Here is a 13,689-nt window from a genome sequence, read left to right on the forward strand (position 1 = left end):
GGCAGTACTGAAGCTCTGCTGAAGGCAGCTGGAGAGGTAGAGCCTTTCTGTGGTAACTTCAGCTTCTTCTGTTATGGCAAATTTAGCAGCAGTCTAGTGTGCATTACTGGAGATGTGGATAGACTAGGAGCTCTTTCCTGCTTCATGGCCTTTGTACGTGCTGTTCCTTTGGTCTAGACATTCTTTTCCACTAGATATTTTTACGTCTGTCCCCTTTTCTCTCTTAAGGTCTCAGCTGTAAAGTCACATTCGTAGGACACCTTCCTTACGCATCCCATTGGACACCGAGTTATTCTCTGCCTTAGCATTTGATTATTTTCTCTCTTGTATTTATCAGAATTTGTAATTATTTGTACTAAGTTTTTAAAAGTTTCTTTTCTTTTTTATTTCAAGTTTCAATTTATTATTAGCATATTCACTTTTACAAATCGTGATTTTTCTTTAAGCCCTTTGCCCGACCTATCACTTCCCAAACCCCCTCCCTCCCTCCCCCCATCTCTAGCATCCTTAGGTTTGTTCTCTCCTTCTGAAAGTTCAATGTATGGTTGTGGACTTTTCTTTCTTTCTAAAGTTTATTTTCTCTTGCCCACTGGAAGGGTGTAAATTAAACAAGGGCAAGGGCTTGATCTGTTTTGTTCACTGTGCCATCCCAAGACACCAGCGGTGCCCAACATATGGTGCTCCCTTGATAAATACTTGTTGGGTGAAGGAGTGAATAAGGCACCGGGTTTCAAATCCCAGCTCTGCCACCTATGTAGATGGATACATTTTCCTCTCTGGTAACTACTTATCACATTTGTGAAATAGGTGTTATAACACCTGCCTAAATTATTCCCCAGAGCTGTGGTGGGAACCAAAGGAGATAACTGCTACAAAAGCAGTTGGCACTGAAGCTATTTTCTTCCTCTTTGCCATCCAGAACTGTGCCAAGAGGCCTCATCCGGGGAAGTCTTCCTGCTGGCCTCTGCGGCCCTTGCCAACATCACTTTCTTTGACACAATGGCCTGTGAGATGCTCCTGCAGCTGAACGCCATCCGTGTCCTCCTGGAAGCCTGCAGCGACAAGCAGAGAGTGGACACGCCTTACACCCGGGACCAGGTGAGAAGACCAGGAAGGACCCGGCCCAGGGCCTGTAACTGTGGAGACAGAGGTTAGGAGGCCAGTTCTGAGCTTCTGCAGCATGGCCTGGCAGCATGTGCTTAGTCCTGCTAGTCCCTTTTCCTGGCACTGTGAGCTTTGCATTCTGTAGGAAGGTAAAGGAATATGTTCTTGACATCTCTCATCAATCTGGAAGCCTCTCTAAGAGCCCCGCGCCTACTGCCCATCCCAACCACTGTAGGGTCTTCCTCTATCTCCATCCATACTGTCCATCCTGGGAGGCAGAGAGATCCGTGGGAAGGTCCCTGGGAAGGTCTGTGTCGCAGTCATATTGGTGTCCATCTGTATTCTATCTACGCTGCAGTGAATTGTTCCCCTCTGCCTCTATAAAAAACAGAGGCTTGGAGCAGAACCTTTATTCTGGGCCTCAACCTCTATACCAGTCACATTTTTTGGTATATGTGAGCTCCATATAAGGTTTTGTTGGGTGGGAAAGGGTTTTACTACAGTTTGAAAATATTGAATGAGAGGGATTTAAAGGTTTGATGAACTCTAACATTCAGGAGTTTTGTCTTGTCCCACCTCTGGCCACACTTGGCCTCCCATTTTCTCACCAAGCGGTGGGAGTGGTAGATCAGGTGGATTTTACGTCTCTAAGTTTCACCAAGTGCCTGAACTCTGCATTAGATAATTCTCCAACCCCCTACCCAGCTCATACCTGCCTGCATTTTAGCCCCCCACCCCCCATCTGTTTCTTCCAGCCTCATCTCTTAGTTGAAGCTGCCACAGCTTCAAGTTCCAGCTCCTGCCCCAGCAACTCCAGGAAAGCCTTCCCTGATGGCTTTAGCTCTCTGGAACTGCCTCCTTTTCTTAGAGCTATGCCTCACAATGCAGTGTTGACTTATCCAATGACATTTATTGCTCTTAATTACTTCATGTGATTTTTTCCCCCTGAGGGCATGGTCCATGTTTCATACTTCCCTAGGATTTCTTAAGGCCTCTAGCCTAGAGCTGAGAACTCGGTGAAGTTCTCTAAATGCTTGTTTGGGGCATGAAAGGGAAGAAGCAGGATGGAGTTCATTAGTTGCTTCTTATCCTTACCATCATTTGTAGAAGGGCAGCTGACCACAGAGACTCTCATTCAGAGAGAATTTCCTAGTCCTGTGATGCTGGTGATATTCGCCCCATTTTATAGATAAGAATACTGAGGCTCAAGAGGATGTCCCCCAAATCATATGATTGGCAAATAGCATTTCAATCCTGTCCAACTTAGATTTTGGTAAGTGAAGGAGGCAGTGCAGCTGTGGGATCAGGGAGGCTGGGTGTTGACCCTTTCTGGGCCATTTATTAATTGGGTAACTTTGGGCAAGTCAAAGACTCTTGGATATTGGTTTTCTCGTGTATTAATTGGGACATTAATGTCTGCCTTGCAGGATATTGTGAAGGTGCGTGAGATCATACATGTAAAGGCCTGATATAATGCTTAGCCCTTCATAAGTTCTTAATAAATGGCAAATATCATTATTTTTTAAACCTGATGCTCCAAGGAAGGGCATGAATAGTGAATTATTCAAAATCTTCAACTTGACCTTCCACTCCATGCATGATATAGTTCCAGACTTCCTTTCCAGTCTAACCTCTCACTTCTAAGAGTTGGACAAGCTCCCATAGAGATGAGGTATGACAGTATGAATAGATAAAGAGCAGTCACCCACTGGGCTGGCCATTGGTCTGATTAGCTCCTGAGGGGGGCAAGCCCAATGTCTGTTGTAGTCACAGCCCTTGGTTATGGGGCAGGGGGACGGAGGCCCACCCTGTGTGATCTGCCTTTCTTATGCTCTTTTCTTCTGCTGCTGGACTTCCAGTTGCTAGGTCTCTTGCCTACTCTATATGATTTTGGGTCCCTTTACCTTCAAGGGCCTCTCATGTGGTCAACTCTGGTCATTTTATACAAGATCCAGAAATGAGGCAGTAAAACAGGAATTTTGGAGTCAGATGATCTGGGTTTACAGCTTCTCTGCTACTAATAATCATGTCACTTTGGACAATATACTCCAAGCCTCACTTTCTTCATCTATAAAGTGGGAGCAAATAATACGTACTTTACAAAGTTGAAATAAGAATTAAATAAACTAATGCATATAAACTCTTGGTACAGATCCTGGCACATAGAAACTATTAAATCCGTGGAAGCCACTGTCAGTGTTGTTATTATTATTATTATCGGCCTTTGAGTGTGTGGCACACAGCACTGAGTGGGAACCTCCAGAGAGGAATTTGCTCACCTGTAAAATGGGCCTGGTCTCCTCCAGCTTGTGCATCCTGTGACTCTTTGTGCAGAGACTCCCTTCTTATCATGAGGAGTGACTGGGCCCTTCTTGAGGCCTGACAAATTCCCAGGAAGGAGAGGGCTCGGGGTAGGGAGAGAATGTGGTCAAGCTGTAGGCGGATAGCCGTTCTCTTTGCATCTGGAGTCAGGAGCTTATCCTTTCCCCTTCTGAGCCAGGCATGTCTCCCACTGTCCTCAGGATGGCCTCACCTTCTGCCCTGTCTTGGAGCAACCACTTAGCTAGTGAGAGTACACCCATTAAAGAAACAAATGGCTCTTTCCTATGGCAGAGGAAGGATTAAGGTGATCAGAGGTCTCTCTGTAATGAAGACAAAGAAGATGAATTAGACTCTGAAGTGCTCACAGTGCCCTGAAATACTTAGGAGATTAAATGTCCCGTGAAGCTTCCGTTCATGAATCTGCCAGTACTGCCAATGCTGCATGGAGCCTCTTGGTCTTGGATCTATGCGTTGCCTACCTCTTTTTGGACATCTCAGTGAGAACTCTTCCATCATCCCAGCAAGCTGAGTCCACGTAATTTGTCCAACAGAAGCCTTGCTGGCTGTGACAATCCTGTACCCACCCTTGGGCCTTGGCCCTCCTGTCCCATTCTGCTAACCTAGAGGGGATGCTGTGGGCTGCATCTGGATATGGTCAGGCACCCAGAGGAATGCCCTGCCTAACAAGTGATCTGTATGATCCTGTGTTTTCATGCCCAGGAGTTATTTTCCAGGCGCCATGCTACCCAGGGAATCAAGCTACAGACCTGACAGGGAGGCAGGAAAGGGGCTGCTGCTTCCAGGCCTTCAGAATTAATCACTTACACAGAGGTAGAGGATGCTGATATACACTTCCCATGGAAATACATCAGCCATTTGGTACTTTAGAATGACCAGATTTTGTAGCATTTCTGGGACCTCACTGTGCATACCAATTGCTAGGGATTGTAATTTTGACTCACGTCTCAAAAGCTCTCTATAGTTTATAAAGCTCTGTCATGTACATATATGACATAGTTGAAGTAGCACAGGTTTTGGGTTCAGAAAGACCTGAGTTTAATTTCTTGTTCTGCCATGTCCTAGCTGTGTGGCTTTGGACAAATCACTTAACTTCTCTGAGCCACAGTTTCCTCATCTGTGTAATGGGGATAATACTTCCTCCCTCCTCATGGCATTGCAATGATTAGATGGGATAATGCTTGTAATGTACTTAGAACCAAAGTGGATGCTCAATAACGAATGGGGTGGGCGCCCCTGATAGAACTGGGGATTGGGATGGATCTGAGACATAGAATTTCAGCATTGGGGCAGGAAGGTAGGGTCAGAAAATGTAGTTATGTGTCAGGGAGTGTTGTGTGTTGTAAATGAATATGTGGTGTGTGTTATTTCAATTTGTGTGTGGGCATGTGAAAGTTGTGTGTGTGTTCAGGGCAGAGTGATAAGAACTATTAGCACTTAAAGGGGTGGATACATTTATTTGCACATGAAGATGCATGCATATTAACCTATCTGCAGAGGCTTGGAGGAACCCAGATCACAACACCCAGTCCTGACCTGCTCCAGAAACTTCTGTCTACAAAGTCAAGGGCAAACTAAGCACAGAGAATATGGTCTAGCATTTACATGCTCTCAAATACTGTGATGCTTACCCCCTAACCTCTGTGCAATCCCCAGGGAGGGGAGCTGTCTCACTGGGAGAGTACTTTGGCCTAATTCACCAATAGCTTGGGACTCTCGTCCAGATCAGTTTTGTGTCCTTTGTGGCTCTCTCTTCTAAGTCCAAATTTCAGCTCTCCAGTCTTGCCTGTTCAGTAGTAAGGAAGGAAAGCTGGGCCTGTCAGTGAGAAAACACAAGTACCAGAGAGAGGAAGCAGTATGTTTGTTGCGGGGCCTAGGTCCCCATGATTAGTCAGCCTTCTTGGGTCCTGGGCCCCCTGACCATGCCTGTCAGAGGGAGGGAGAGGCTCAAAAGAGAGCAGAAGAGGGGGAGGAGTCTTGCTTTCTTCTGGACCTCCTTACTCTCTGGTCTTGGGGAAGAAAGTGTGTTCAAAGAAACTATACCATTCCTTTCTCCAGTCCCTTAATGCCACAAACCAGTGTCCTTATCTTCATTCCTTCTGCTCTTCCTTTGGTAGAGGAAGTGGTGTAGAGGGAAGAAGACAGGACAGAGAGAAGCACTGAGCCTCTGCTAGAGGCTGGAAGTGGTTTTGCTTGCTAGTCTCAGGGCAGCTGACATTGGTGCTATAGCTTTGAGAGACTTAACAGTGATAACAGAAGTATACATATTTCGTCTGGCAATTAGAGAGTAATTCTAATTATAGTCATATGAATTGCTGTCTTTTTTGTCTTAACTCCTGCACAGCATAAAAGTAATCATAACTTTTCATTAAATCTGTGTCAGGTTTTCTGTACTGTAAGTTCTATTAGATCAGAGCACCTATTTGGGTGTCCTGCGTGTTCTTCACTTATCTTTTATGCAGTTTGGTCTTCAGTATTAGTTTACAACATAGCAAATAAAAGGGAAGGCGGGCAGAGTTGGGATGTGATCAGGGCTGACCGCCCAGACTCAGCAAAGGGTGCAGGGTGGGCCTGGCTCATGCCTTGGCGTGGCTCTGTGGATGCATATTTCCAGGATACCTGCTTTGGGTCAGCACAGGGTGAGCTTTTTCCTCTGTGTGTGCTGACACCAAAAGACTTTGCCAGCCTCCTTCTTACCACACAGGGGCATATCTTCTTGAACCCGTTACATGGGAGATCCCCTGCTATTCTGGGTCAATTTGCTATTCTTCCCAATTTTCCAGAGGTCTTTAGAGGCCAAAGGAAAATTAATTTCAAAATGCTGCAGAAGGTAAGGAGCACGGACTTTGTTGTTCTTCTGGTGGGAAGCGTTCCTCTTGCTTTGAGACCTGCCCACTTTGGGGGAACCTCACATTAGCAGCACATCTTGGCAACACTAGTGCTTGGCCCCATAGGCACTGGGGGATGCGTTGGTAGTTGATGGAGTTTGGATGTGTTGTCCCCTCCAAAACTCATGTGAAAATTTGATCCCCAATGTGGCAGTGTTGGAAACTGATTGAGTCATGGGGGTGGATCCCTCATGAATGGATTAATGCTCTACCTGGGGGAGGGGGGATTAATGAGTGAGTTCTCGCTCTATCAGTTCCCACGAGAGCTCGTTGCTTAAAAAGACCCTGGCACCTTCTCTCTCTCTTGCTTCCTCTCTCTTGCTTCCTGTCGTCATGTGATCTGCTTGTACCCGCCGGCTACCTGCCACTTTCCACCATGAGCAGAAGCAGCCTGAGGCCCGTGCCAGATGCAGCTGTCCCAGAATCGTAAGCCAAATAAACCTCTCTTCTCTATAAGTTACCCAGTCTCGGGTATTTCTGTTATAGCAACACAAAACGGACTAAAACAGTAGTGCTCCTGGACAGTCTTTCAAGGTCTGAGTCCTTCCAGGCACTACTTTCCAGAAGCAAGTCGTATTCATTTTATTTAACAAAGGGTGCTTGATGAGACATTAACTCATTGAATGCTCATAACAGTCTAATGAATAATCTTATTTTTATCTCTTGTGATAGTCCTTCTAAGGGGTCCCCCATACCTGTGAATAAGTTACCTTACATGGCAAAAAGGATTTTGTAGATGTGATTGAGTTAAAGATCTTGGTATAGAAATATTATCCTGGATTATCCAGGTGGGCCCAGTGTAATCACAAGGGATCATATAAGAGGGAGACAGGAGGGTTTGAGTCAGAGAACAAGATGTGATTAAGGAAGCAGAGGTCAGAATGATTCAATGCCAAGAGCCAAGGAATGCAAGCAGCCTCTGGAAGCTGGAAAAGGCAAGGAGATGGATTTTCTCCTACAGGCTCCAGAAGGAACTCAGATCTGTCAACACCTTGATTTTTACTTCAGAAGACCCATTTAGGACTTCTGACCTCCAGAACTGCAAGATAAGCGAATTGTGTTGTTTTAAGCCACTAAGTTTGTGGTAATTTGTTACAGCAGCAATAGCAAACCAATATACCTTCATTAACCAAGACACTGAAGGTTAGGTAACATGGCCAAAGTCATAAAGAAAAGTGATAGAGCCAGGATTTGGAAGTAGACTGAACCACACGTTCAGCCACTGCATCACGCTGCCTCTCACCTGGGGCCTCGCTCAAGGCTGACACCTTCTGTATTCACCAAATAACTGTAGGGGAAGAGCGCCTTTCATTCTGGAGGAATAGGACTTAATTGAACATTATCAGACAGGACTAAATGAGCTTGGGTGAGGGGAAACTTCCGGGCTCCTGCATTCTGTCCCCTGACAGCATTGCTATCTTGTATCCAACCAGGTAAACTAGTTGTCCCGAAAATCCCAGCTGTGGGTTTGACTGTGAGGAGGAACAGTGACCTCTTTCCCCTCTACAACATGGCACATACAAGGATGTTTCAAAAGGGGGACTCAACACAGGGCATAATTGGCATTTATTCAAATTGTGCTTAATTGAATACTTCATCTGCACCTCAGAAAACCACATGGGGTACAGGCTCTGTAAAGAGGAAGCAATTTTCATTAACAGGATCTAAATTAATCTGACACAAAGACCTACTTGGTGCCTGTGACATAGCTAATAATTACTGTGTAATGAACACGTTGCTGCAGACAAAGGTTTCCTTTTCTTTTTTTATTCGTCCCTCCCTCCCTCCCTCCTTCCTTCCTTCCTTCCTTCCTTCCTTCCTTCCTCTCTATATTCCTTTCTCGCTCCCTCCCTCTCTTCCTTCATTAATCAGTGTGTCAAGTGTTCTTACTGAGAGAGGCCAGGCTGGCAATGGTTGGAGTGTAGCAGCCCCTGTGTGGTGAGAGCAGAGGCCACACTCCCTGCTACTGTTAACAGCCCAGAGAAAAATAAATTAACTGTACTCTGACATGACCCAGGCCTTCTACCTTCTCCCTTGTAGTACTGTGCACTTTATGGCTCTTGGGGAACCTTCCATTTTCGACTGCATCTTCAGCCCATCATTTTCCTCTAACTCTTTCCACTCAGCCCACAAACACTCACAATCCTAAAAAGGGGGGTGGGGGATGAAGATTTAACCCTCCTTTAGTTCTATTATCTTTCTGTAAAGCAAATATGAGCTTGTCATCTGGTGGCGCAGAGTTGGCTTCAGGATAAAGTTTGCAGTGTGTTCTCCCGTCCCTCTTGGCAACCTGCTCCAGTCTTGCTTATCCCCGAGGCCCCTGACCAGGTCTGAGCTGGAAGGGGCTGACACGCACAATTGCCACGGTGGCCTAAGAACATGACATCCCTTTTCAAGATGTGTTTAGAGGGGAGGGAGGAGATAGATATTTGAATAATGTGGTAAACTTATTCCTTTCTGTTCAAGAGATTTTTATATGCATGTGTCATTCAGAGTAATGCATTAATATTAAACCAATTAAAATCTAGATGATAGTCTTTCTTGGTAGATATCACATTACTATCCAGTTTCAGAATTTAAGCTGCCTGAATGGTCCTCAAGAGACTGTCAGTTGCTGTCTCGGATGTGATATCATGGCCTCTGCTTATACCATGCCACAACTTTAAAGAAACCTTTCAAGAGAGATAGGCCTGTACCAGTAAGAAGTTTTATTATTATTATTATTATTATTATTATTATTATATTTTATTGTTTGTTTTAATTACCACTTGAGAGGGCTGTCTACTTCTGTGAAAGTGGGTGAATTTTCGTTTTGCTGTGTATGTCAGCAACAGTGTTGTGGGTGGTATATGAATTAATAGGTACTGTCTTTTCAACTTATTCCAGTAGTGTTTTGGCACCCACAGTTTGGATTCCCTGCAGTGGGTCCCCTGCTGGCCATTCCTTAATCCAGTTTTGTGCTTTGAGTTCTCTGTGCTCCCTTGACTATGCCAGGGGGTGCAGGTGAGGTGAGGTTGTAACCGAGGCTCACTGTCCACCTGACGTCAGTGCCTCTTTACTACAGTCAGAGATCTTCAGTGATGACCGACAAGTGAGACCACAGACTTGTGAAGTGCAGCCGAGTATGAACTTTCTCTTCCAATTCCTGCAATGCCTGATGCCTGGGGTGTAATGCTGCCTCTTCCTGCTCATGCTCTCCAACTTGATCTTAGCCTTCATTCTTTGTAGGTTGAAAATAGGTGAGGTCACTGTTAGGGAAAGAAGCTCACATGGGGGAACCCAATCCAGGGCAGGGGCCAGCTGTCAGGAGGATGAGCCAGCAAAGGAGTTAGAGGGGTCAGGGACCTGCCCATCCTGTCTGCATTTTAGGGCCTGGGTCCAGAGGGGTCCTGCAGAAAGATGGCCAGACCAAAACTTCACCTAGGGTGACACTGTTCTCTCCAGTGGGTCCTGGGGCCCTTGAGGGCCATCTCAGGGCCATATGCTAATGAATGGACATCAGTCATTGGGGAAATACATCTAAGTGGCAGGAGCTCATGAGAATGGGAAGAAACACTATGGAAGGATAGATCAGGTGAACAGTAAGGAGTCAGGGGATAAAGAGAAGCTTTATAGCCTCTGGCTGACCCGTCTGTAGACAGCACCATTTGGATCAGGTGTGCCCATTTTCTTTATTTCTGAATTCTCTTTTCCAGATTGTGACCATCTTGGCAAACATGTCTGTGCTAGAGCAGTGTGCCTCTGACATCATTCAGGAGAATGGTATGTCATTGAAGCAGTGTGCATGCTATATGGATTATGGGGATATACAGGACCGTGTACCTTTATGCTTGTATGAATGTCTATGTGGAGGTATCTAAATATGTACACATGTCTCTGTGTTTGCATGAGCACATGCATGTGTGCTTATATGTGCATCTGGGCCAATATGTCAATGTTTGTTCACCTTCATGGTGCTTCAGTTCCAGTGGGAGACAGATGATGAGCAAGAGGATAGAGAATGTCAGGTGGAGATAGTGCCGTAGGGAAAATACAGTCATGCACCACATAACCATGTTTCAGTCAATGATGGACTGCGTAGATGATGGTGGTTCCATAAGATTACAGGTGTGGAGTAGGCCATACCATCTAGGTTTGTGTAAGTACACTCTATAATGTTGGCACAACTATGAAATCGCCTAATGATGCTTTTCTCAGAATGTATCCCTGTTGTTAAACGATGCATGACTACAACGCAGGAAAGGGAGCAAGATAGTCCCAGCGTGGGAGGATGGTGTTCACTATTTTAAGTAGGGTGGTGAGGAGAAGGCAGATATTTCATTATGATCCCCAAAGTAAAATCTTTTCCTACTAAGGGATGCCTTCCAACTTTAAGTTGTTCCTATCTTACTGGATTTGGCCTCAGTAGAAGGCCAAAGTGTCTGGGAAGGGGTGCAGGTTGGGGGAGCAGGGCCACCCAAAGGCCTGAGCCCCCACTGAGAGCATTGATTTTTCCCATCTGCTCCCTTCTGCTCCTTATGCTGAGGCTGTCACCAAGGTTCAGGTGAAACGTGGCCAAGTTTCACTGGCCCGGAAGCTGATCTAAGTAGTCTCTGCCAGAGGACAAGGCGGCTGCCTTGCAGCTGGAACAGAGAGTGGTGAAGGCTTCCCCTGGCTGGGAAATGAAGGAGCAATTAGCAACTGGTTGGAAACCAGAGACGCTAATGAGGTAGGGTGAGCAGAGAGCCTGGGCTGCTGCCTCTGCTCTTGTGAAACCCCCTTCCCCCGGGCTGCCCAGCTGTCTTAACAAACATACACTTCCCCATCCCCCATCACTTTACTACTAATTAGAAGGCATCATTTTGTGTTAATTTTATGTGATTGAGCTAATAATGAGAAACTTTGCTGAGGCAGCTGAGGCTGAGAGGCTGAGAGGTATCGTTTGTGCCCTGTTCTTTCAGCACTTAGAGCTTCAAGTTCAAGTGGTCCGTGGGAGAGGGTGTCCATGGGCCTATGAATTTGAGATGCAGATATCTGCATCTTTAGATGGTTTTATGGCATGCAAAGTGCTCAACAGTTATTGAGACCACTATGTGCCTGGCATTGTGCTAGACAATGAGAACGTAGAGATGAACAAGCCCTTGACTTGTCCTAGAGGATCTCACAGTCTAGAAGGAGCACCCAACTAGACAAAAGTGATAACGTGGAACAAGTGTAACATTTGCAATAGAAGAATGCAGTAAGGGGTGGTGGCATAGTGCTTGAAGCTGAAAACTGGAACCATACAAGGTTTTAATTCCTGGCTCTGTTGTTTACTAACTGTGTGGGCTCTCTGTTTTGCCATCTGCAAAATGGAACAATAATAATGCCTATCTGATAGGGATGGTGTGAGGATTAGTAGGAAGCATGTTAGAAGAGTGTCTGGCACAGAATGCGCACTGTGCTAAGCCTATCTGCTCTTTCAGTAAACAGTGGCAGTCTCACTGGATTTAAATGAAGAGAGACTGATGAAGGAACTACATAGAAAAGTGGAGCAGGATCTGAGGGATTGACAAAGGTGGCAATGCAGCCAGGAGCCACGGGAAGACAATAGGACTCCTACAGCTGTAGGACAGGACAAGCCTCGTACAGACTGGGCTTTGAGATCCCATAGTCTGAGTCACAGGTTGCAAACTTAGATGGCTGCAGGATCCAGACAGGTAATAGAAATGATGAAGTGAGATTATCAGGAGCTGAATCAATCTCGTTGAGAAGAATAAGCTTATAATAAGCTTCAGCAGATTGTTCTCTTGCAGAAATGTGGGCCTAGTGTTGTCAGTTCAGGAGGTAATTTTTTAGAAGTCAGAAATCTGGATTTTTATGGAAATATCCCAATTTGCATGTTAACAAAAATTTAAAAATTTTAGACACTGTGTGGAGCAACAAAACAAAGCAAAATACATCTTTGGGTCATGTCTGGTTTAAATTCTAAGTGGGCAGGTGCCTCTGGGTGCAGAAGTGGGGTGTGGGATGCAGCCAGCATCAGAGGTGAAGTGGAGATGGAGAGTAACCAGCTCTCTGAGTTCCAGCACCAGCGCCCCCAGCCCCCACCTACTAACTGTGTGACCCTGGGCAAGATACTTCACCTCTCTCTCAACCTCAAGGTGGAATTACAGTAGTACCTAGTTCATGAGGCTATTGGGAGGTTTTAGAGGATTGTGTATTTACTGTGTATTTAACATGGTGTCAGGCATGAAGTAAAAGCTCAGTAATAGTATTAAAAAAAAAAAAAAAAAGGATGTCCTCTAGATGTCCCTTCCAAGAATAGAGGCTTGGTATACAGAATCAGAGACATCTACAGGGCGTAGAAGGAGTAGAAGATGTGGCTGTGCCCACCTCCTCCCTGTGGTTCAGACTCCCTGAGTCACCCTGACAGCCTTTGCTTGAGCCCTGCAGCCGTCCATCCACCTGGCCCACAGGGAGGGCTTCATGCTGGAGGTGGCTGCCAACCATTTGTTTATTCCTGCCCAGGGGTCCAGCTTATCATGGACATGTTGTCTGAGAAGCCACGATCTGGGACCCCTGCCGAGGTGGCGGCTTGTGAGCGAGTCCAGCAGAAAGCTGCAGTGACCCTGGCCCGTCTCAGCAGAGACCCAGCTGTGGCACGGGAGGCTGTGCGGCTCAGCTGTAAGTGATGCTTGCTGTGGCTGGTATGGACTTGGGGCTTGGGGATGGGAGCAGCCTTGATTTCATGGTGGTCACAGTGGACACAGGGTCAGGAATGGCTGGGGTGAGCCCTGCTCTCTGGGTGCTGGGAAATCCTGGGATGGAGGCCTTGGGTGCAGCCCCTCATCTTGTTTGTAACCTGGGTGTGAGGCAAGAGAGAGGAAGGGCCAAGAGAGGTTAATGTTGGCCAGGATAGTGACTCACCTGCAAACTCCCGGTTAATTAGGACCACATTCTTTCATCACTCATTTATTTATTCACTTATTCATTTACTCATTCATTTACTTATCCACTCATTTACTCATTACTCATTAATTTGTGCTTTTGTTCATTCATTCATTAACCCATTAAGCACTTCATTTATTCACAATTAACACATTCATTAATTCATTCATTAAATCACTCATTCATTCAACTAGTCACTTATTTACCCAAAAAATATTTTCAGAGCACCCACTGTATGCTAAACTCTGTTCGGAGTGCTAGCCTTATAACACTGACTATAACATTGTCCTGACCACAGGGGCCTACGGCCTCATGGAGGTGACAGATATGGAAAGAAATATATGTATTTGAGTATCATGGGATGCTCAAAGCACGCCCCTGGCACATTTGGCATACAGAAGAAGCAGCCCACGTTTATCTGGGTGGGTGGGTCCAAGAATGTTTTAAC

General features: G+C 45.8%; 1 protein-coding gene across 2 annotated transcripts in view; it reads left to right on the forward strand.

Moving 5' to 3' along the window:
• INSC (INSC spindle orientation adaptor protein) overlaps positions 1–13,689 on the forward strand; it is a 123,695-nt gene that overhangs the window by 103,373 nt on the left and 6,633 nt on the right. For both annotated transcript variants that reach the window (XM_063094610.1, XM_063094611.1), the window contains 3 exons: positions 920–1,098; positions 10,028–10,094; positions 12,822–12,977. In XM_063094610.1, the coding sequence (XP_062950680.1) occupies positions 920–1,098; positions 10,028–10,094; positions 12,822–12,977 (402 nt within the window). The remainder of the gene's footprint in view (positions 1–919; positions 1,099–10,027; positions 10,095–12,821; positions 12,978–13,689) is intronic.

This window comes from Cynocephalus volans, chromosome 4 (genome assembly GCF_027409185.1).
Source record: "Cynocephalus volans isolate mCynVol1 chromosome 4, mCynVol1.pri, whole genome shotgun sequence".
Taxonomy (NCBI): domain Eukaryota; kingdom Metazoa; phylum Chordata; class Mammalia; order Dermoptera; family Cynocephalidae; genus Cynocephalus; species Cynocephalus volans.